General features: G+C 48.6%; 1 protein-coding gene across 3 annotated transcripts in view; it reads left to right on the forward strand.

Moving 5' to 3' along the window:
* Positions 1-23,605, forward strand: part of PTPRT (protein tyrosine phosphatase receptor type T) — an 800,956-nt gene that overhangs the window by 755,391 nt on the left and 21,960 nt on the right. For all 3 annotated transcript variants that reach the window (XM_042930943.1, XM_042930944.1, XM_042930945.1), the window contains 5 exons: positions 2,415-2,569; positions 5,867-6,002; positions 8,092-8,241; positions 9,736-9,909; positions 13,511-13,642. In XM_042930943.1, the coding sequence (XP_042786877.1) occupies positions 2,415-2,569; positions 5,867-6,002; positions 8,092-8,241; positions 9,736-9,909; positions 13,511-13,642 (747 nt within the window). The remainder of the gene's footprint in view (positions 1-2,414; positions 2,570-5,866; positions 6,003-8,091; positions 8,242-9,735; positions 9,910-13,510; positions 13,643-23,605) is intronic.

Here is a 23,605-nt window from a genome sequence, read left to right on the forward strand (position 1 = left end):
GGAGCTGAGCCTGAGGCAGAGCTTTGGGTGCCCTTGTTCTGAGGAGAAGAGAAGAGAAGGAGGAGGCGGGATGGGGCAGGGGAAGGAGCCAAGCAAGGGAATGCTTTCAGCCTGAGACCAGCATCAGCCAGATCCCATGGGAGCTCTAGAGACAGTTAATCTGTCTCAAGGCAAAGGGATCTTCTGTTCCTCCATTAGGGTAACCCAATGTCCTGGTGTGCCCAGGGCCATCCTGGCTTTAGCACCAAAAGTCCCATGTCCCGGGAAACCACTCAGTCCTGGGCAGTCTCAGCAAGTCAGCTGCCCACTCTGCTGTCCTCCAGCCACTGAAGGCCAGCTGCCCACCCCCAGGGGAAGTGGCTCCTGGTTGGCTGAGCAATTCTCTGAAGGAGGAAGTGGCTGTGGGCATCAGCCAAGACTCATAGGGTTTCTGGCCCAGGAAAGGGGACCTGAAGGGCACTGTCAGCGCCCTCTGCACTGCCCCCCAACACACCCGCTCAGATCCCTGCTTCACATAGCAGCCTGCATAGTCCTCCTAAAAATGCAAGTCTGATGACGTGCTTCCCCTTCTGTGCACCCATCCCTGCAGCCTCCCCAGAGCTCCCCAGTAAAGACTCAGTGTGGGATACAAGGCCTCCCGGGATCCAGCACGTGCCCCGTCTTCTACTTTCCTCTGGGGGTGCCCCGTTTGTGATTCTGTGCACGAGCTGTGCTAAGTAAGCCCTGTCCCCACATGGATGCCCCGCTGCCGGTCTCCCACGGAATCCCGCCATCTGTTCCGCTGGGCAGTACTCGGACATCGGTGTCTTACAGTGATTAGGAGTGCAGATGTGGAGTCCATCAGCCAGGGTCCAGACTGGGTTACAACTTACTAGTTGTGTGACCTAGTTATGTTACGTAACCTTGCTTAGCCTCAATTTCCTCATCCACAAAACAGAGATAACAACATAAGGACTGGTCTGAGAATTAAATGAGTTAATACATTGAAATGTTCAGAAGAGTAACAGGCATGGAGTCTGTGTTTAATAAGTATTAGCTATAGGGGCACCTGGGTGGCTCAGTCGGTTGAGCGTCCACCTTCAGCTCAGGTCATGATCTTGTGGTTCATGAGTTCCATCTCCACGTCAGGCTTTGTGCTGATAGCATGGAGCCTGCTTTGGATTCTCTGCCTCTCTCTATGCCTCTCTCCCACTCACACACATACGCTTGCTTGCTCTCGCTCTCTCTCAAAAATAAACACTGAAAAAAATTTTAAATCTTTAAAAAAAACTTCTTTAAAAATAATAAAATAATAAAAATAAAATAAGAAAATAATAAATTAAAAAATAAATAATTAAAAAAATAATAAATGTTAGCTATTATTGTGTCTCAAGACTCAGGCCATGCATCACCTCCTTTAGGAAGCCCTCTCTGATTTCTCCTTCCCCAGATGGGGTTACCTGACACTCCTTTAAATACTTCAGTAGAATTTTCCACTTAGGGGTCTGCCTCCCCAGCTAGACCATGAGCTGTTCTAGGGACGGGGGCCATAGCTTTTATTTCTGCCTTCGCAGTGCCTAACATGAGGCACAGATAACCTCAGTGAATATTCTTTAACTGAAGGAATGAACACTCTTCCTAGTCAGTGTTCCCTGCACACCTGCGGGAGATTGCAAGGTAAGAAAGAGTGGGCAAGGACACTGCCTAAGCTCAGGCTCCAGGTGACACCTGACCAGAGACTGGTCAGAGCAGTGCCCTTAGCCCGGAGGGTGTCTCAGTCCTTAGTAAGGAGCGGTGTCCTTAGTAAGGAGCGGTGAGAGGGGAAGTGGAAGAAACTGGAGGCCCAGGCCCCCGTCCGTCAGAGGAGCTCTAGCTTTTATTTGTTTCCTATCTTACCATTCTAAATAAGAATCTCATAACTAAAGAAGTCTGGCACATTTTTTTAAACTTAAAAGCCATGGAGACAATGATAGGGCTGGAGAACTGAGGGACACAGACCCCAGTCACAGAAAAAGCCATATAGTGTACTGGCAAGGACTTGAACTTGTTGTTTAAGGCCAACCTTTCTCTGAGTCTGTTCTGCTGAATAGAAGTCCCATGACACTTTGTCAAAAGAGGGTCCCTTGGACAAACGCTGTGGGAGGCTGTAACACTCCCTTGGGGATGCAGAGTGTACATGAGCCCACGAAAGTCTCTGAGAAGTCCTGCAGCAAAGCCACCACCTCTAGGTTACCTACTTCCATGGCCCCCAGGCGCAACAGATGACAGAAGTCACTCTGTGTGGCAACCCCTGCTCACGCTGGTAGGGTCCTGTCCTCCCCGATGGCAGGGAGGCTGGTTCCTCGGTGCAGCAACCATGTTCCCCGCGGGTGCTTGGGGCAGGGGGGGCATGCGGGTGCAGCAGCTGGAGGAACAGAGGCGCGTTCTCTCCTCAGAAAGGCTACCACGAGATCCGGGAACTCCGCCTCTTCCACTTCACCAGCTGGCCTGACCACGGCGTCCCCTGCTATGCCACCGGCCTCCTGGGCTTTGTGCGCCAAGTGAAGTTCCTCAACCCCCCCGAGGCGGGGCCCATAGTGGTCCACTGCAGGTAAGTGAAGTCCTCCAGCTCTAAACAAGGCTGCTTCTGCTTCTGCAGCCTTGCTCTCGGGGAGAGAGACACTGTTTTTCCAGTGGCCTTTATTCTTCGCCTTCCAGACTGCCCTGCCCTGTGTCCCCAAGCCCAGCCCCAGCCCCAAGGGCTGATGACAACGACAATATTGATAACAAAGTAATAGTAGCAGTACCAGTTGGTATCATTACTGTTGCCCTGAAATAGTAAAGCTACCTGGGGACGTGGCCTTGCACCGACAGCCTCTACCCCATGTGCACTTTGCACAACTTCTCACGCGGCCTGGAGGGGTGGGCGTTATCGTCCATCCCATTTTACAGATGAGAAATACCGAGGTACTGAGAAGGTGGACACTTTGCTCGGGGCCCACAGGGGTGAAACGGCAGAGCCGGGAGTTCACAGCCATGGCCGCAGATGCTCGCCCTCAGCTCCTTGCCGTGGCGGCAGGGAGCCTCAGTGGAAGCCCGCTTCTCTTCAGTTCTTGTATTTTAAAACTCAATTGCTGGCCTGCAGGGTCCTTAATAGATAGTAAATGGACAGCGCCAGGCTTCACCTTATTATGGAGAAGAGATATTTTCAGCTCTGACCTAGAAAGTCCCCTGGGAATGACTGGCACATCTTCCAATCCTCCTAAATGGAGATGAAGTGTCATGTCAAGGGCGTTAAGAATTGGACCAGACCTGAAGGCCAGCTGGCCTGCACACTCCTTCCTCCCAGTGCCTCTGTTTTCCAATGTGACCCTGGGCCCAGCCCCACTTTTCAGACACTGCGTGTTCTTAGCTGCATGTTAAGTTATCTTACCCTTGCCCTGGTGGTGTCCACCTCAGTCAAGGTGCTGAGTCAAGCCAAGGAGGGTCTCCACAAACTGCAAGCATCAGGGAGCCAGCCCCTTCTCACTCAGCATCCATTTACCCTCCCCCACCACAAGCAGGTGTGAATTAGACAGCCCATTTCACAGATGAGGTCGCTGAGGGTTAGGAGAGAATACTCATCATCACCTCTGGGCTCTCCAAGCATTTTACATACATGGTCTGCTTTATACCACATGACAGTTCAAGGACAGGAGAATGTTCGCTCCCCGCCCAGTCCTATGCCCCAGAGAGCAGCCAGAGCAGGGATAGGGAGGAAGGGAAACAATGGCAAACATTCATCAGGCTCTCCTTACATGATGGCTCTATGTCTTACCCCCATAATAAGTCAGCCTTATGCGCCAGGCACAGTGGTCCCCACTCCTGGGTCTATTCTGAAGATTAAATGTGTTGGGTAACATAATGATGTGCCTAAGAGTAGTCCTGCCATGTAATAAGCACATATAAAATACCACCATTCTCTGCTTCTAATATCGGCCCCACTCCCAATCCCAGCACCTAGTGCATACAAGGTGCTCCATAAATATTTGTTGAATGTAAGTAGCAAGCAACCATTTACTGGGAAATTGCTAGGTACCCAGGCATAGGGCTGAGCAGTTTCCGTGCATTGTGCTTTTTCAGCATAATGTCATGCAACTCACACATACTGTGCTATTAATTAATGCTACATGGTGGGCTTATTTATTATTATCAGCCTCGTGTTATGGTTGAGGTTATGGAAGCCAGAGAGGTTAAGTCATTTACCCAACGTCACATGGCTCGTAAGTAGTTGAGCCAGGATTTGATTCCAGGGATCTGGCCCCAAACATCATGAGTTCAGTTGCTATGTGAGGCAGAAATAAATACAGCTCAGGTGCTCAGGAGAACACTGCAAGGAGGCACGTTGTACATGTGAGGCTCGCGGGCACCAGGCAGCTTGCTCACTGGTAGGGGATCCAAGGTGGATCCTGGTTGTGTCCCCTAAAGCAGGCTGAGGAGGAGATGTCAGGAAAACACGGATGAGTGCCTCTTCGTGCTGCCTCCTAGCCCCTGGTGGCCAGCCCACCGAGACCCTTCCGAGGGATCTGGACTGGAGGTGTAAGGGTACAAATACAAGTCAAACTTAACTCAGTTTAAACCATGCAATTTTACTAAGAACAAAGAGTGCTTCCCAGGGGTTTGTTTTCCAGATCATTGTGGGTGGCAGTCCCCTCGGGCCTGTCCTGCCTGGACTTACGGTCAGCCAGCATTGCTCTCCTTCCTGCCACAGCCCTGGTTTCCCCAGGGGAAGCAAGATGTGAAAACGCAGCCAACATGGGCCTCCTTGGTGGTCTGGCCTTCACTTCCTAAACTGCATGCATTCAAGGTCAATGTTCTGTTTGTCTCTGATTTGGTGCCCTGACCAGAACCAGTGCTGGTCTGGGACCCATGCCGTGGTCCATGGGGTCGTGCTGAGTTCTTCTGCTATTTTGTACTTGGTCTGAGATTTTCCCGAAGGAAACACCAGTGATCAGAATGGAGTATGAATCAGAATCAGAGCATATATACCAGACCAGGGTCTTGGAGCCATCGCCTGCTCCAGTTTAAGGATGCCCCTGGATCATGTTTCTGGCAAACAGGTGCAAGCGGAGCCAAGCCCCGGGCTTGTGACATGGGACTTGGGACTCACTCTTTGCCTTTGAGCCAGCTCAGAGGATCTGGTTTCTGCCCTCTCCCCTTTCCTCTGCTCCCTCGTCTCTCCGTCCTTGCTGCCATCTGTCAACCTGTTTGCTGACGAAGGGAAAAAGTGGAACAGAAGGGGGGCGGGGGGGTAGGGAAGTCACGTTTATTGGCATCTCCGGTGTGCCAGGCACCATGCCTTGCATGATACAGACGGATTGGCTGCACCCACCAGATGAGGCAACGACAGACATACGTGTTGTTGAAGCGTGCATTTTGTGCTGTTACTAAGAACGTATAAGAACACAGGCCCTGGAGCCAGATTGCTGGGATAAAAAGTCCCACCTCCACTGCACGCCAGCTGTGAGACCTTGAGTAAGGTCAGCCCTCCACGCCTTGCTTTTCTCACCTGTAAATGGGGTAAGAAAACAACCTCACAAGGGAGTTAATAGGTAACATTTGTAACACACTTCGAACAATTTCTGGCACTTTGTAAGCATGAAATAAGTGCTTGCTAATGAGTACAACAAATATAAGCAGGTTTTGATAAAACAGCCCCAAAGGCAAGCATTGCTCTCCCATTTTACAGAAGAGAGCTGAGACTCTAAGTTCACTTGCTTGCTCTGAGTCTCCCTGCAGTGCTGGGATTCAGGCTTTTATGTCTGACCTCTACAGCATGCCTCGGGACAGGGCTGAATGGGGGTGGGGGGCCTCCCCAGGGCTGGTCCTGTCCCAAAGTCCCTAACACAGACACTGTCCTCTCTGCCAGCGCTGGGGCTGGGAGGACCGGCTGCTTCATCGCTATCGACACCATGCTCGACATGGCCGAGAACGAAGGGGTAGTGGACATCTTCAACTGTGTGCGTGAGCTCCGGGCCCAGAGGGTCAACCTGGTGCAGACAGAGGTGAGTCCTGGGGCACCGAGCTGGCCAGCCAGCTGCAGCCCTGGCCAAGGAGAAGCAGGGTAGAACACTCACCCATGGGTGAAGGCATCCTAGAGAAAGAGACCCGGGGGCGGGAGAAATGGAGGAAGGGGATACATGGCTGACTGCGAGGAGACCACAGTAGAAGCCAGGACACCACTGCCCACCCTGAGGCCCCTCGGTGCAATGACACCCACCAATGAGGAAAGGTAAGGAGTTCCCCAGTGCTGAGGGCGTCTGAGCAGGGGCTTAATGGGAACTTCTAAGGATTCTTCGAATGGTTTACTTGCATTGGGGGAAGAAGAGAGAGAGGGAAGGATTGGCATTTGCGGAATGCCTGCTGTGTGCCAAGCATTGCTTCAGTCCCTGCAAGAATGGCTTAACCAACAAAATTATTGACTAATTGGGCTGGGTTCCAGGGATTCCAAAAGAGATAACATATAGTCCTTGCCTTCGGGGGGAAAGCAGACCTTCAAGCCCCCCTCTGTTCAGGTCAAGAGCCCAAGTCCCGTGGGAAATGAGAGGAGTCCATCTTTAGTGTTGAGCATCTATCTACCATGTGCCAAGCATCATGATGGGCCCTTTGTATTCAGGGTATTGTTCCTACTCACAACAAGCCTGCTGGGCAGCTCCTACTGGTATCCCCATTTCATAAAGAAAGAAACTGAGAAGCTGGGTCCATGTGACTCCAAGGCTCAAGCACTTTCCCCTGAACCATGCTCTCTTGTTAGGCAGTCTTTTCTGCCTACCGTACTCCTCAGAGCCATGGCTGGTTATTATAAAAGCCCATCATCTGATTCTAGGGAAGGCTGTGGGTGCCCAGGCAGTCAGCTAAGGCAGATAAGAAGCTATGCCCATCACCAATCTTGCAAAGGGAAGGTTTGGCTTTGGGCATGGCCAGTCACTGCTGGCCCTGCAGAGAATCCGGCACTTAAAAACATAGGCCCCTGCTGTGGGGTCTGAGCTAACTCCCACAGGCTAGTGTCTGGACTTCTTGGTGAGGCTGCAGTAAAGCCAAGAGGCTGCTTTATCTGTTCCCAGGTTTATGCTTGCGGAAGACAGCCTTGCTGGCTGGCATCAGGCACATGGCCCCTGCTGTCTGGTGGGGGACACAGACATTCAAATAGATCATCGTGATGCATCGGGATAAGTGTTTTATGTAGGGCCAAGTTCTGCAAGAGAACGCTCAATGTTTGTTAAGGGCCTGGGAGCAACAACAGCAACAGCTTCCACCTGGTGGGTGTGCAGAAGACTGTCCAGAGGGGATGAAGCATAGGGGCCATAGAAAAGGGGGAATGGGGTTCAGGGAGAAGAGAACAGCAGGTGCAAAGAACAGAGGTGGCCGAGGGGCACAGGGCACAGGAGCAGACCCTGAGACAGGGAGTTGAGGGCAAGTGATTTATTTGAGAGGTGATCCCAAGGCTCACCAGTTGGAAAGCAAAGAGAAGGAAAGGACACCAAGCTTTATGAAAGTGTTAAGGTCTTTTGTAAAGGTGTTTAATTAACCCTGTGAACAACTGGAGGCCAAGCCTACTGGGAGCTCTGAGGCCGTAGGAAATGTTCCCTTCCAAATCTCCTACCTGAGAGAGAAGGAAACTTAGGTATTTATGCCCCAGCTCTCCAGCTGGCACTGCTTGAGGGCTCCTTTCCAGAGCATTAGCTCTTCAGCCATGCTGGCTCACCCTGCACCCAGCCCAGGTGTGCTCCTGGGACTAGAGGAAATCCCTCGGCATGAATCTCACGTGCTTGCAGTACGTAGGCTTCAAAGTAAAGGTGAAAGCTGAGGGGACACAGGCAGGTACCAAGAGCCCTACTGCAGCACATTCAGAAGTTTCTTACTTTCCTCAGTGTCTACACAGCTCAGTCTTACGCTGGGGACAAAACTCACCATTGCTCAGGTGGTCACTGAGAAACATGGAGAGTTGGTCCTTCGGGTTTTCAGATAGGAAGCAGTGATTCTGCAGTCTGAATCCTGCCCCTACTTCACAGCCGTGGGATTCAGTTTGGACCACAAATTCCCAGGCCACTGTCCTCACCCGGCACCCTGTCTCTTCTCTTCTTGGCTGGGCAGGAGCAGTACGTGTTTGTGCACGATGCCATCCTGGAAGCATGCCTCTGCGGCAATACCGCCATCCCCGTGTGTGAGTTCCGCTCTCTCTACTACAACATCAGCAGGCTGGACCCCCAGACCAACTCCAGCCAAATCAAAGACGAATTTCAGGTATGAGCAAATCCCAGGCTCGGGGACCCAGCCAACTTCAGCAGCACTGAGCACGTTCATGGGGTTTTCCTCATGAGAACTGATGAGTCTGGTGTTTCCACTGTCTACAGCTCCAGACAGCTGCAGAATGAATTCTTGCACATACAATGCGCAGCCACGAGCAACTGTTAACCAGTCACTTGGTGACTGCTAACGCTTGTTTTAACTCTGCATATGTTTTTGAACTAACTTTGTTCTAGTCCAATCCTAGTTGTGGGTGGAGACAGGTTTATAAACACAGGTGTGAGTTTCATGCTCTGCCGTCCCTGGAGGGACTCGGGTTTTTCTTACCATTTCTGTGCAATTGGAGTGTGTCTGTCTTAGATCCTCACTACTCAGAGTTGGGTCTGGAGACCAGCACCATCAGCTTCACCCGGGAGTTCATCAGGAATGTGGAATCTTGGGTCCCACCCACAGCTACTGAACAAGAACGTAGAGTTTAACAAGATCTCTGGGTGACTTACCTGCATATTGAACTTTGGGAAGCACCATCCCAGAGCTCAGCTCAGACATAGCACATCTGTACCTTGTAACCCAGGTAGCCAGAATGGTGGCCACCTTGGTGTGGAGGCCTTGATGTGAGTCACTGAGTAGGCCAAGAGGCCAGCCCTTTGTCCTGAGGTCAGTGCCAGGGTCTTACCTAGGCAACAGGTGCTGAGAACCAGGTCGTGGGAAGCAAGGAAGCTCCAGGAATTGAGGGGCAAGTACCCAGCCCCTGGTTCCATGGGTAGATACCCCAGCCAGGCCAGTGCCCCCGTGCTCCCTCAAGCAGAAGCTTTACTGATTGGGAGGGGAGACCAAGTACTGACTAGGGGAAAGACAGAGGCCACAGCCCCCTCGTGGGCGCACAGAACATCTGGTCTCCTGGCTGGGCAATTCAGCTGTGGCCCCACACTTGCAAGACTCACTCTGCACGACACAACCCTGAAATTTTCCAGACTCCTAGAGCTTGATTCCTGGGGGTCTCTCACCTATCCTGGGAAGCTCATCCAGACACCCTTCCATTCTGAAAACAGCTTTCTCTAAGAGGAGCATTGGTGAAATCCTTTCCCTCCTTCCTTGGCACTTCAAGGGATGCATGGGGGATTCCCCACCCCCACCCCCACCCCCTGACCTCCTGGCTCGCCCACCCTTCACAGAGCTGAGCAGCTTAGCTCAAATGGTTGTCAGGTGTTGGCAGCCTGTGTCTGCTCTGTGTGTGGGCATGCAGTCTGTGCATACTTGGCATCATGGGGGTGTCTCACAGCCCTGGTAAGGGCTCTCAGCCTGCATGGAGCAGCTAACAGGAGATGGCAGAACATCACACAGGAGAGGAACAAGTCCTGGGGAGGGACTAGAGGGCCAAAATTTCAGGATGGAGATAGGGTGGGGTAGGCTGGCTTTGAACCTTGCTATCTCCTCTATTTGGGGCTACCACCTGAGTAATGCCTACCTATCTGTCTTTGCGCCTTACAGACCCTCAACATCGTGACTCCCCGCGTCCGGCCTGAGGACTGCAGCATCGGGCTCCTGCCCCGGAACCACGATAAGAACCGGAGCATGGATGTCCTGCCTCTGGACCGCTGCCTGCCCTTCCTTATCTCAGTGGATGGGGAACCCAGCAACTACGTCAATGCCGCACTGATGGACGTAAGCTGAGCCCTGGCTGGCACTCACTGGGAAATTTCTTCAAGGTGGAGATGGCTGGAGCCCAGGGCACTGACACCCCACACCACCACCCCCAACCAGCCTCTCTTTGCTTCTGCTCTTCCTGGCCACAAGGACCTTTGCTCCCCCTGAAGGCTCTGGTCCAAACCTATATACAAGCCATGTGCTTGGCTCTTTGCTCCCATAATCCTGGCAAGAATAGACCAAAAGCATAAAATCGGTCCATGACGGCACAGCACAAGCCTTCCCAGTACACCCTCCTGCTGCCCATAGAGCTAACTCTCAGCCTTAAGTTTAGTTCAGGAAACATTCTCTATGCCAGGCCCTGGCCTGACCTTTGGGAATGCAGGATGGTGCAGACATAGGTTCTGCCCTTGGGGAACTCCCAGGCAGGCTCCCGGAACTCATGTGCAGAGGCAAGAATGAGGCTGGCAGATGGTAGGTGCTCAGTAACTGGACAAGTGATGGGTTTAGCAAAGGGCATGGGCCATGTTTCTGACTGTTCTATCAGAGGCACTTTCTTCTGCTTTCTCGGCAGCAAATCTAAGAAGGGCACTCCTACCCTGACCTGGTTTAGGAGTCATGACCCTAATTAGAAGGTCATGTCCATGTTCCTGACTCATATGCTTTCCTCCTGGGTCCTTCAGCTACTTCCACTGATCATTCCTCCACCTCCTGGATGTAGAGATATTTGCAGAAGGAATGAGCCATGGATTATCTGGTCTCATCCTTGTACTTTTAAGCAAAGGACAGTGAGGCCAGAAAGAGGAAGAGACTTGCTCAAGGTCACCCAAAAGCTACTGGCAGAGCCAGAAGCCAGGACTCAGACCCTGGAATTCATTCCTTGGGCCTCCCCACAGTTTGTGCAATCCACTAGGACACAGACATCCCGAGGCTCAGGACCAAGAATACCATTGCCTGATTGGGGATAAGCCCTTCAGATTCCGCCCCCCACAACCCATGTCCATGGTTACATCCATCCAGCCCACGTGGACTTCCTGTCTCACCCGGAACAGGCAAGAATGTGGGGTGCTCTGTCCTCGGGTCAAAGCCAACTCCTCTTCTGGCCTCTGACCCTCCTAAAACTCTCCCCAAGGGCTGTCAGTGTTGGAGGCAGGTGATGGGAGGTCAATGCTTATCAGCTCTGTCAGGGCCTGCCCTGGCCTTGGCCCACAGGGTGCCCAAGTCCTCCATGAAGACCCTGGCTATGGGTCCAGATGCAGGGAGCATTGTCCTGGTCAGATCAAATAGCTAGAGATGGAGGGAGTACCTCTGGCCTTTACCTTAGAGCTCTCTAAGGTCAATGTGTGCACGTATGTGTATGTGTGCATGCATGTGTGTGCACACACGTGGCAAGAGAAGGGGCCTGCGGGTATACTCACACTTCCAGGTTCCCCATTGCTTTTCTCCCATTTGTCCCAACTCCCTCCCCCCTGGCTTCCTCATCTATGCAACGATCAAACATGCTTCTGGCCTCTACTTAGTAGGTTAGATGCTGCCTGGAGCCAAATGTCTTCTGCCAAGCTCTGATGCTGATTATGTTCTCTTTGTCCACAGGGCATTTCTCCTGTGAGCCATCACTGGGCCTTTGCCTTTCTTTAAAAAAAAAAAAGTCCTTATCTGTATTCCAGTTCAGTCTGTGCATTATCTGGTAACCATAGCAGCTTTGCTCCTAGCAGAAAAATATGAAGTCCTCTGGGTTAATTTTTAATGTTTCCCCTGGTAAAGGATGATGTTATCCATGAAATGGATTGCCGGCTGATCCCTGAAACCCAGCAGGAGCGCGGATCTTGAACATATTTTCAGATAAGGCTTTGTCAGGCATGCTGGCCTAATAGAGCATTTATCACAGAGACAGGGAAAAAGGAAAGAGAACTAACATTCACCGAGTGTTGGGCAGGTACCATGTCGGGCCCTGGACTTACCCTGACTCATTCTGTGTTTGGGTGTTATTGTCCCCATTTTCCAGATGAAATACTGAGGCTCAGAGTATTTGCATGACTATCTCCAGGTCAACTAGCTCAGAAGGGTGGAGTCCAGGGTCTGGATCTTGTCTTTTGACTTTTAAAACGTAGGATCTTTTCTGTGTCTAGAAATGGCTCAAAGACCTGCTCTCTGCAACTAGAGTTTCGCTTTTGGGGAAATTACATATTCTGCCCTCCCAGACTCCCCCCTTTGACCATTCCACTGACCAGGAGAAGGTCCTTGGAAGACAGGACCCTCGTGCCTATGTGACATCCACAGTTGCTAGGCATTTTTTTGCCCAGGGCATCAAGAGATAACAGAACGGACAGGTGCTTTATGTAATATGGTTGGCAGGGTCTTTTGCCTGGGTGTTCCCCTGGTTTGGACAGGCAAGCCCCTCTATCCCCCCACCATTTCCTGCTGACTGGACACTCTACTGAAAACAGCTGTGTCTGTCACAAGGCCTGTCTCTCAAGAAAGCTTATTAAGAACATAGGCTATGGGTAATCTCCAGTTTCACAGACCACTAAAGGAGAAGCTCTTCAATCTTTCCAAACCCCTCACGAGATACTGTAATAAATGAGGCCCAGTCAGAGCTTCCAATGTAGCCCAGACTATCACAAGCTAATTTCTGGGGGCCTGTTTCCCCATCTGTAACATGGGACTGAGTGTATACATTTGTTTGCTGGACCTGTACTGGGCGTCTCATGTGCCAGCCACAGCATTAGGGCCAAGGATGAAGAACCAAGTTGTGTTTCTGCCCTGCCAGTGGGCTCGCAGTCTGTTCTTGGGTGCTGGTCTTTTCAAGTGCAAATCTCATTCAATCCATATGACAGTATCCCTTTGGAGTTGTGATTCCCCTCTTCCCGATGAAGAACCTGACTTTGGAAAGATCTAATAACTGGCCAGGGCTTACCACCAAAAAGAAAAAAAAGGCACTCTACAAATGATGCCTGGATGAATGGATGGATGGATGGAAGGAAGGAAGGAAGGAAGGAAGGAAGGAAGGAAGGAGCAGATGGACAGATTGATACATGACTAATAACCTACAAGTAAGAATGGTGGATTTGAACCCCTGGCCTTCCTGACCCTAAAACCTGAGCACCTTCCACTGCCCATTGTCTCACAGCACACAGTGTCCATCTTCTGCCAGGCCTTGGGGCAGGAGTGAGCCTCCTGCAATAGAAGCCCCTTCAGGAGGCTCTCCGCCTTGGGCTGAGCCAGCCCCTCCCCCAGCATTGTGGGCACAGGACCACAGATATCCCTAATGTCCCAAGAGGTGCTTTGGCCAGCAGAGCAGCAAATCTGCAGCCAGAATCTTTCATTTCATATTGTAATGATGATTATTTGCTGAGCTCCAAAACATAAATAATTTATTTGAATAATCCCCAGCCGAGTGACACTTTCCTAATGAAATGTCTTAGTTTAGAGGAGAATGAGTTCATTATGAGAAGGCCCCCTTTGTCACCTGGGCACCCAGAGATAACAGAACAGGTAGGTGTTTTGTGCAATCTGTTTGGCAGGTTCGGGGGCCTCTGGCAGCCATCCAAGCCTCATCACCATCAGAACATCACTGATGGATGTGTATTTTACGAAGCCTATGTCGTTCCTTTGTCAGAGCCACAAGCAGCCCGCCGCCTTCGTGGTCACCCAACACCCTCTACCCAACACCGTGGCAGACTTCTGGAGGCTGGTGTTCGATTATAACTGCTCCTCCGTGGTGATGCTGAATGAGATGGACACTGCCCAGGTAGGAGGGGCCCAGCCACTGCCCGAGGTGCTCAGGTGCATTCGGGAAGCCATGCCCAAGAGCTGGAGGGAGAGCCTGAGAGCCAGCATGGTGTTTCCTCTGCCCGACCAAGCTGCTTGCTGATGGCCACTGTCTGGCTTCGAGCACCGATCCGGCCCATCCTGCTGCCAGTGGAGGCTGGAGGTCTCTTCCCAGGCCCTGCCACCCCTGAGCCCTCTCATTCCCAACAGTGACTCCCCGCTGCTTGTAGGCTTTGTCCAGCCCTCCCTCCCCATCCAGAGCCAGATTCTGCTCCATCCACCACACTGATTAGGGCCTTGCTCCAAATCACATGGAGCACACTGAGCTGAGAGGCTCACAGAGCCTCCCCACCGCTGAGCGTCTCCAACCCTGCGGAATATTCTGATGCCTTGCCACACCCACCCACCCAGCCTGCCCCCTGGGAGATGCACCCAGCACTGACAGAGCCTGGAGCTTGAACTGTAGACCCTCTGCCCACTAGCCACCCCGACGATCCCGGCTTCATCCCAGGTGACCCCGGTGTCCAGGCAGGCTTCATGCTTTAGCCCCCCGGGGTCTGATGGCTCCAAGAGTGCTAAAGCACCTGTCATGGGACAGCTTCTGGAGCCCAGGTCCCCATAGCAGGGGAGCCGTTCCTGGGTGGGAAAAGTGAGAATGTCCTTTCAGGTTTTTGAAAAGTGATCCTTTCACTGTCTTGAAAGAAACTCAGAGAAACTCAGTGCACTCCTGTGTGCGTGCTGGCCTTGTGTGGGAATAAAATAAAATGGATCTGAGCTGTGGTCTCAGCCCTGCAGGAGCTCACAGTCTTGCTACAGAGACGGATGAGCAAATTGTCCCAACCTCGTGTGGCAGCGCTATAATAGAGGTCAGACGCAAAGTGCTGTGCTGGCCGGGAACAGGGAGCAATTAATTCTGCCCAGAGGGTGAGGGAAGACTTCAAAAAGAAGGTGACTTTGGCCTTGAAGAAGGCAGAAGTTTGGGTGTGTGGGGCTGAGTGAGCTGGGAAAAGGCACTCGGAGCAGAGGGAACAGTGGGGCAAAGGCAAGGCAGTGTGAATGTGTGTGGCTTCTCTTCAGAGCAGCTGGGGTTGCAGTGGAGCTGGGGCTCAGGGTCTATCGGGAGCAGAAGAGGGTGGTCAGGCTGCAAAATGTAGCAGCATCCTGCTTGCAGAGGGCTGCCCATGTGGGCTTCAGATCTCAGCCTTGGCCTGCAGCATAGTGTCAGACCCTTACTTTGTAAGCAACAGAACCCTCTCTTCGAATAAAAGCTTTTGTGTAAGCGCTGTATTGCTCAAGCATGTGTGATCAAGAGATGTTCGTGGTGAAACCACCTGGGGTGGGAGTTGAGCTCCACCCAGACTGGTCTTCTGGTCCTCCCAGTGTCTCTTGGAGAGTCAGGACTCTGGGTGCCTTTGTGAAGCCTCGGGTTTCCAAGGAGCACCGTTAGACAATGTTTGCTATCCAGGGAGGAGGGATTCTGCAGATTTTAAGCCATGGTGTGGCTGGTTCCTGTTAGAAAGTTGAGTCTGGGGACCAGTGAGGAGAAAAAGTTAGAGGGAAACCTGGAAGCCAGGAGACTGGGAGGCGGATTCTGCAGATGTACAGAAAAGAAAGGTAGTGATCAGGAGGCGGGCTTGGATGTGAAAGTTGGTTCCCAGATGGAAATCTACAGGTTTGGGGAGCAGTTGGATGTGGGAGGTGAATGAGAAGGAGACGTTGTGGATGGTGGCAGGAGCTCAAGTCTAGGCAGTTAGACGTCTGGGGTCACACCGACCAAGATGAGGGAAGACAGGGGGAGGCGGGGAGAGGAGCAGATCATCAGGATGAAATTGAGCGCCTGGTGGGATGTGCACATAATACGTTCACGAGAGATTTGCTCATCATTCACCTATATTTGTGGAGTATCTGCTGTCTTCCAGAAGCTGTTCTAGGTGCTTAGAATGCATCGTGAACAAGACACAGAAAGCAAAACAACAAATTCCCATCTCTGGTGCAGCTTCTAAAGTGAAGGAGACAATATGTAACCAAGTCCCTATAATGTACTCGATTATATGTTAGAAGGTGACGAGTGTTTGGAAAAAATTAAGAGGAAGACTGGAAGGCAGGTGTGGGGCACTCTATTGATAGAGTGATCAAGGCAAGCTGTATTGAGAAGGTCACATAAAAGCATATTTTTGAAGGAGGTGGAGAAAATGAGCCATGTGACCATCTCTGGGAAGAGCATTGCAGGGAGAAAGGACAACCCACACCAACACCTTATGGTGCGCACATGCCTGGCACATTTGAGGAACAGCACAGAGGCCATTGTGACTGGAACAGAGTGAACATGGAGACAGCAGCAGCAGGTGACACAGACACACGGCAGGGCCAGGTCATGGAGGCCCTTAGGGGTCCTAGGAAGAACTTGAGTTTTACTCTGAGAGAAGAAGGGAGCCACTGACAGGTTTTGAGGAGAGGAGTGACATACTTTGACCTTTAAAAAAAACCAAAAACAAAACAAACAAAACATCCCTCTAGCTACTGTGTTGAGAACACACTAATGGTCTGGGAAGGAGAGTGTATTTGCTAAGGGATGTGATGGCAGCTTGAACCTAAGTGGTAGCCGTGGAGTGGATTCTGGATATCTCCTGAAGGGAGACCCAACAAAATATCCTGACAGACTGAATATGGTGTGTGAGTCCCCAAGGGGCTCAATCAGTAGATGTGGCTGGAATCCAAGATAACCATGAAATTAAATGGATTCCCATAAAACAAAGACTTCTGTGGAGTTCCAGACTCAGAAGGCATCACCACCCTATTCCTTTGCCTGAGAAATTAAAATGGTGAACTCTGCTCACTGAGTCCATGAATGAAGTAGAGCCTGTGAAAGCCTGTTTGCTGTTCCCCCTTTTCCAGAAGCCCTTTTTGCAAAACCAGAGCTTGGGCATGGAGGAGGAGTGTGAAAGAATCTCACTTTGGGACATGTAGAGAAGCAGGGGTCTAGGTCATTGACTATAACTGCCCCTTCCAGGGTGTGTCTCAGGTGAATGAAGATTTCTCAGCCCCAGATGTTGATACAGCCTTTAAGAATTGATTCTCTAACTGCAAAAACATCAGGCTTAGAAGGGCCATGAGGTTGGCTGCCATATGCAGCTGGCAAGCATCCCCTAAAATCGACAGATGAATAGAACACTTATTGATATAAATATCATCACCACAACAGCTGGGTGCCTTGCGAAAATAAACAATGACACAGCGTGAGCAGCAGAAAAGATGCCCTCAGCACCTGGAAGGGCGGTTCTTTGAAGCGGCATCAGCATTTGTCTGCCAGCATGCCCATGCCAGGACAGCTACAGCTTCCTGGCCAGCCCAGCAACACAGATGGGTCTGTCATAGGTCCTGAGCATCATCAGAGGACCAGTGAATGCCACATCCTCTGGTTTGACCACGGGCCAACCATAAGGGCTTGTGTGGAGGGTTGTGGCAGGACTACCTATACGTTGCAGCAAAATAAGGTTGAGGAGAGGAGGAAACATCTCTAGTGACTTATTTTCTTGCACTGCTGGCCAAATCTGCCTGCCTCTGCTCAGAATCCTATACTGCATCATTCAGTCAGCTATCCCCAACCACAGATATTTTCCCTTCTCCACAGTGGCTTCAGTTCAAAGATAATTACAAGCAGTGGGAGCTAAAGATAAAGACTCTGAAGGCAACTACATATTCAACCTTAGAGATTTTCTTTTTTAGCTCTTTGAGACTCCAAGGCCTATGATCAGATTAGTGGAGCAATATCCTAGAACCACAACATCCAGCAAATGACAGTGTGGTTTCCAGGGGGCACATCAGAAAGAATCTTTCCAGTCACACCCAACAGCATTGACCCAAGATCTCTTCCATCTTTGTGGGCTCTACAGATAGACCAGAGCTCATGGGGATCAGACCCAAAAAGAAGCCCTCGTCATGGTCATGCCACACCTGCCACATTGTTTAGACAACTCAGGAAATCCTCTGTGCCAGCCATGGGTTGGAACTGTGCAGTAGACAGAATCATGCCCCCGCCAAAAGATGTCCACATCCTGGTCTCTAAATCTATGAATGTTATCTCATACAAGGGACTTTGCAGATGTGGTAAATTTAAGGATGTTGAGGTATGTAAATTGTCCTGAGTTACCCAGCTGGGCCCCATATTAGGTTCCTAGTCAGAGGGGTGCAAGAAGATCAAAGTCAGTGGTGATGGAAGCAGACCATGGGATTATGGAAGCAGAAAGTGGAGTGATAGAGCCACAGGTCAAGGAATGCTGGCCGCCTCTAAAAACCTGGGGAGATGAGGAATAGTTTGGCCCCTACAGACTCCAGAAAGGAAGACAGACAGCTCTAGTGACACTTTTATTTTAATCCTTTAATACTCATTGCAGATTTCTGACCTCCAGATAATACATTTGTGTTGGGTTAAGCCACTACATCTCTGGTAGTTTGTTACATTAGCCATAGAAAACTGCAGGCAATACAACTGAAAACAGGAATTGAGACTCAGAGTTGTAGGGATCAGTGCAGGTTGTGACACTGAAATCATGGGAACGTCCAGAATCACCAGTGTTGAACTGGAAAGTGGCTTATTCTAGAGAAATCCATGCCTGAATCAGAGTCCATCAGGAAACATGAGAGAACAGGATGGGGAGAGCCAAGGAGAAGGCAGATGACCCGCCTCCACAGGACTCTTGCTGACCCAGAGGAGGTCTTTTAAAAGTTAAGGTGCATATTTTCTGGGTTGCATTCAGTCATCAACATGCATGGATTGAGAAACTACCCTGAACTAGGCACAGACCAGACATAGCAAAAGACAAAAGAGGCACCAAAAAAAATAAAAGCCACTCCCCATGGAGCAGACACTGTAGTGAAGTAATATCTACCTGCCAGACTCCCTTTGGCATCAAACAGGATGGAATCATCTTTAACTGGAACCATCTCAACCAAGACCCTCAAGTGGCAGGAAGGAGCTGACCAGGAAGCAGAAGGAATGGAAAAGCCAGTGTCCAGGCAGCATGTCACTCCTGAGCTCTGTGGTCAGCTATGGAAGAATCCAGCAGGAGATGGCCACCGTATATCACCCCACCGGCCTGTAATCAGGTTTGGGGTCATTGAGACCCAGGATCTCTTTGGTTGTCTCCACATAGTAAGTGCTAGGTCTTTAATATTCCTTCAATATTCTGCCCGTTTATTATATTGACCAGGCGTACAATGTCCCCTGAGTTTCTCAGTATTTCACTTGTCACTCTAGGGAGTATACTTTATCTGGCTTATATCTTAGCGATTTTATCATCTAAGTGATCTCCGAACACCTTTTGATATTTCCTAGGTCTTTCCTCCATAGACCTGCTATTTTGGAAGCTTTTGTTTCCCAAACTGTATTTAATAATTAATAATTTGTTAGTTTACTTGTATGTTTTTCCATGAATATAACTACCCCAATCAACTTCTGATCAGCAGACCATATACAGAGCTAACACACAATGGTCTAATTCCAGCCCAAAGCCAGAGATTTGGTGTCCTCCACTCCAGGACAACAACCTGATAGCATTTGGCTTTTGATCACTTTGGGGATATCTTATTGGCTTCTCCTGCCAAATTTACGGACACCACTTTGAAAACCACTGATCTGACCAGGGTCTATTTCCCCTCATTTTGCATGGCAGGAAGCTGAGGTCCAGGCAAGAAAAAAAAAAAAAAAGATTTAAAGGCACCTGGGTGGCTCAGTTGGTTAAGTGGCCGACTTCAGCTCATGATCTCATTGCTGGCTTGAAGGCTCGTGAGTTTGAGCCCTATATCCGTCTCTGGGCTGATAGCTCAGAGCCTGGAGCCTGCTTCCAATTCTGTGTCTCCCTCTCTGTCTGCCCCTCCCCTGCTTGAGCTCTCTCTCTCTGTCTCAAAAATAAACATAAAAACAATTTTTTACAAGATTTATCCAAAGCCCCACAACTCATCACTGACTTGGGCCGAAGGTCCCCTTCCAAGGGTTGTGAAGATTTTGGTAGCCATTTAAACAGTAGCGTTTCCAGGGCTCTGGTGCCTGATAATCACTGGCTGGTACCTGGGTATATGGAGCAGGAAGAAATATTTTCTGGTTTAAAACAAACAAGAGCTATATAAAAGCTGAGTCACCCAGTTCTGAGGCTCCCACCATGGAAAGTCTGAGAGTTCAGGTGATGCTAGGCCAGATAGAAAGGTGAGGGAGGGTGAGACCAAGAACAGTGCATTTCCACAGAGCTTCTAAAAGTTGACAGGCAAGCTCATCATTCTCCCAGGAGAAATGCAGCGTAATGTCTTTTTTTTGTCATTGTGCCTGCAGGGCAAATAGCAAGCACTGGTATCCCCATTTTTATCTCCGTTTGTGAAAACACAGCCTAACATGCTAGCAAAACCCACAGAACACCCAAGTCTATGTCTCCAAGAGCCTCAGGTCTGACTTTGCAAGGAGCCGTCCTTCTGTTCCAGAGAGGGTAACAGTAGAATAAGAAGTCTGGGGCCGTGAGACCAGAGTCAAGTTCTAGCCCTGCCACTTAACTTGGTGTGTTGCCGTAAGCTAGTTTCATAACTTCTCCAAGTCTTAACACAATCCTCTATTAAATTCATTTAACCCTGATGTCAGCCAAGTTCACTCTGTCTTTGAAGGTTTAATTGAAATGGGCTCTGCTTCCTATTCCCCAATCCTGTGGGCAAGTCTGTTATCCACCCCACAGATTTCTGGGAATTGCAAGGGAGTCCTGTTTGCATGGCCACTTCCTAGTTCATGCTCAGGCTTTACTTCCTGCTCCATATACCCAGGTGGAGTTTGAATCCCAGTAATGCCCATGACCAAAGGTTGAACATTGCACATCCTCATTCTTAAACCCCCCTGCCTCCTCATCCTCATGGTTTGGAGCACATCTCCCCCCAACACCCTGTTGCCCAAACAGCCCCTGCCTCGGCCTCTTCTCCCATACCTCCCCGAGCAATGCCACCTTCTACCCAAAAGTTGTTCCTTTCTTCATCTGTATAATTGAACTCTTTATTTTAACATATAGTGAACATATACTGCTGCATCAGTTTCAGGTGTATAATATAGCCATTCAACAATACCGTACCTTACAAAGCGCTCATCAATATAAGCGCACTCCCAATGCCCTTCACCTATTTTACCCAACCTCTCCTCACCTCCCCTCTGGTAACCATCACTTTGTTCTCTACAGTTAAGGGGTTTTTCCCCCCTCCATTGCTCCTTTGTTTTGTTCCTTTAAATTCACATATGAGTGAAATCATATGGTATTTGTCTTTTTCTGACTGCATTTCACGTAGTATTCTCTCTAGATCCATCCATGTTGTTGCAAATGGAAAAATGTCATTCTTTTTTAATGGCTAAATAATATTCCCTACATATACCACCTCTTTATCCATGCATCTACTGATAGACACTTGGGCTCTTTCCATAGTTTGGCTATTATTGGTAATACTTCTATAAACATCGGGGTGCCTATACCCCTTCAAATCTGTATATTTGTATCTTTTGAGTAAATACCTAGTAGTGTAATTGCTGGATCTTAGAGTAGTTCTATTTTTAACTTTCTGAGGAACCTCCATACTGCTTTCCAGAGTGACTTCACCAGTTTGCATATGCACCAACAATGCATGAGGGTTCCCCTTTGCCACATCCTCGCCAACACCCTGTTGTTTCTTTAGTTTTTGATTTTAGCTATTCTGACAGATGGTATCTCACTGTGCTTTTTATTTGCATTTCCCTGATAATGAGTGATGTTGAGCATCTTTTCATGTGTCTGTTGGCCAGCTGGATGTCTTCTTTGGGGAAATGTTGGTTCATGTCTTCTGCCCATTTTTTATTTGATTATTTGGTTTCTGGTATTGAGTTCTGTAAGTTCTAAATTTTGGATACTAACCCTTTATCAGATACAATATTTGCAAATATCTTCTTCCATTCAGATTGTCTTTTGGTTGTTTTGATATTGGTTGTTTCCCTCGCTGTGCAGCAGAAGCTTTTTATTTTGGTATAGTGCCAATAGTCTATTTTTGCTTTTGTTTACCTTGCCTCAAGAGACAGATCTAGAAAGATTTTGTTATGACCAATGTTAGGAAAATTATTTCCTATATTATTTTCTAGGATTTTTATGGTTTCCAGTATCAAATGTAGATATTTAATCCATTTTTAATTTATTTTTGTATATGGTGTAAGAGAGTGGTCTAGTTTCATTCTTCTGCATGTTACTGTCCAGTTTTCCCAACACCATTTGTTGAAGAGACTGCCTTTTTTGCCATTAAATATTCTTTCCTGCTTTGTTGAAGATCAATTATCCATATAATTGTGGGTTTGCTTCTAGATTTTCTATTGTTACATTGATCTATACATCTGTTTTTGAACCAGTACCACATTGTTTTGATTACTACAGCTTTATAATATAACTTGAAGTCCAGAGACAGGATATCTCCAGCTTTGCTTTGCTTTTTCAAGATGGCTTTGGCTATTCAGGCAGAGTCTTTTGTGGTTCCATACAAATTTTAGGATTATTCTACTTCTGTGAAAACTGCTTTGGTATTTTGATAGGGATTGCATTAAATGTGTAGTTTAACAATATTTGTTCTTCTTACATGCACATGGAATGTCTTTCTGTTTCTTTGGCTCATCATCAATTTCTTTCATGAGTGTTTTATGGTTTTTAGATGACAGGTCTTTCAGCTCTTTGGTTAGGTTCATTCCTAGGTATCTTATTTTTGGGTGCCATTGTAAATGGGATTGTTTTCTTAATTTCTCTTTCTCCTGCTTCACTACTAATGTTTGGTAATGCAATGGCTTTCTGTACATTGATTTTGTATCCTGCAACCATGTGGAATTGTTATCAGTTCTAGTAGGGGTTGTTTTTTTGTGTGTGTAATCTTTTAGGTTTTCTATATATAGTATCATGTCATCTGCAAATAGTGAAATTTTTACTTCTTCCTTACCAATTTGGATCCATTTTATTCCTTTCTCTTGTCTTATTGCTATGGCTAGGACTTCCAGTACTTTGTTGAATAAAAGTGGTGAGAACGGATAGCCTTGTCTTGTTCCTGATCTTAAGGGAAAAGCTCTCAGGTTTTCCCCATTGAGGATGATGTTAGCTGTGGGGTTTTCATATAAGACCTTTATTATTTTGAGGTATGTTCCCTCTAACCTTGTTGAGGGATTTTATCATGAATAAATGTTGTATTGTGTCAAATGTTTTCTCTGTGTGTACTGAAATTGTCATGTTTCTTCCTTTCACTTATTGGTATGATGTATCACATTGATTGATTTGCAAATATTGAATCACCTTTGCATCTCAGGAATAAATCCCACTTGATCTTTGTGAATGCTTTTTTTAAAGTCTATTTATTTTGAGAGAGAGAGAAAGAGCACAAGTGGGGTAGGGGCAGAGAGAGGGAGAGAGAATTCCAAGCAGGCTCCATTGTCAGCATAGAGCCCAACAGAGGGCTCAAACCCATGAACCGTGAGATCACGACCTGAGTGGAGATCAAGAGTCAGGTGCTTAACTGACTGAGCCACCCAGGCACCCCTGTGAATGATTTTTTAATGTATTGTTGAATTTGGTTTGCTAGCATTTTGTTAAGAATTTTTGCATCTATGTTAATCAGGGATATTGGCCTGTAATAGTCTTTTTGGTAGTGTCTTCATCTGGTTTTGGTATCAAGGTAATGCTGGCCTCATAGAGTGAATTTGGAAGTTTTCCTTCCTTTTCTATTTTTTGGAACAGTTTGAGAATAAACATTAACTCTGCTTTAAATGTTTGGTACAATTCACTAGTCCTGGGCTTTTGTTTGCTGGGAGGTTTTTGATTACTGATTCAATTTCCTGGCTGGTAACTGGTCTGTTCAAATTTTCTATTTCTTCCTGCTTCAGTTTTGGCAGTTTACATGTTTCTAGTAATTTATCCATTTCTTCTAC

This window comes from Panthera leo, chromosome A3 (assembly GCF_018350215.1).
Source record: "Panthera leo isolate Ple1 chromosome A3, P.leo_Ple1_pat1.1, whole genome shotgun sequence".
NCBI classification, from domain to species: domain Eukaryota; kingdom Metazoa; phylum Chordata; class Mammalia; order Carnivora; family Felidae; genus Panthera; species Panthera leo.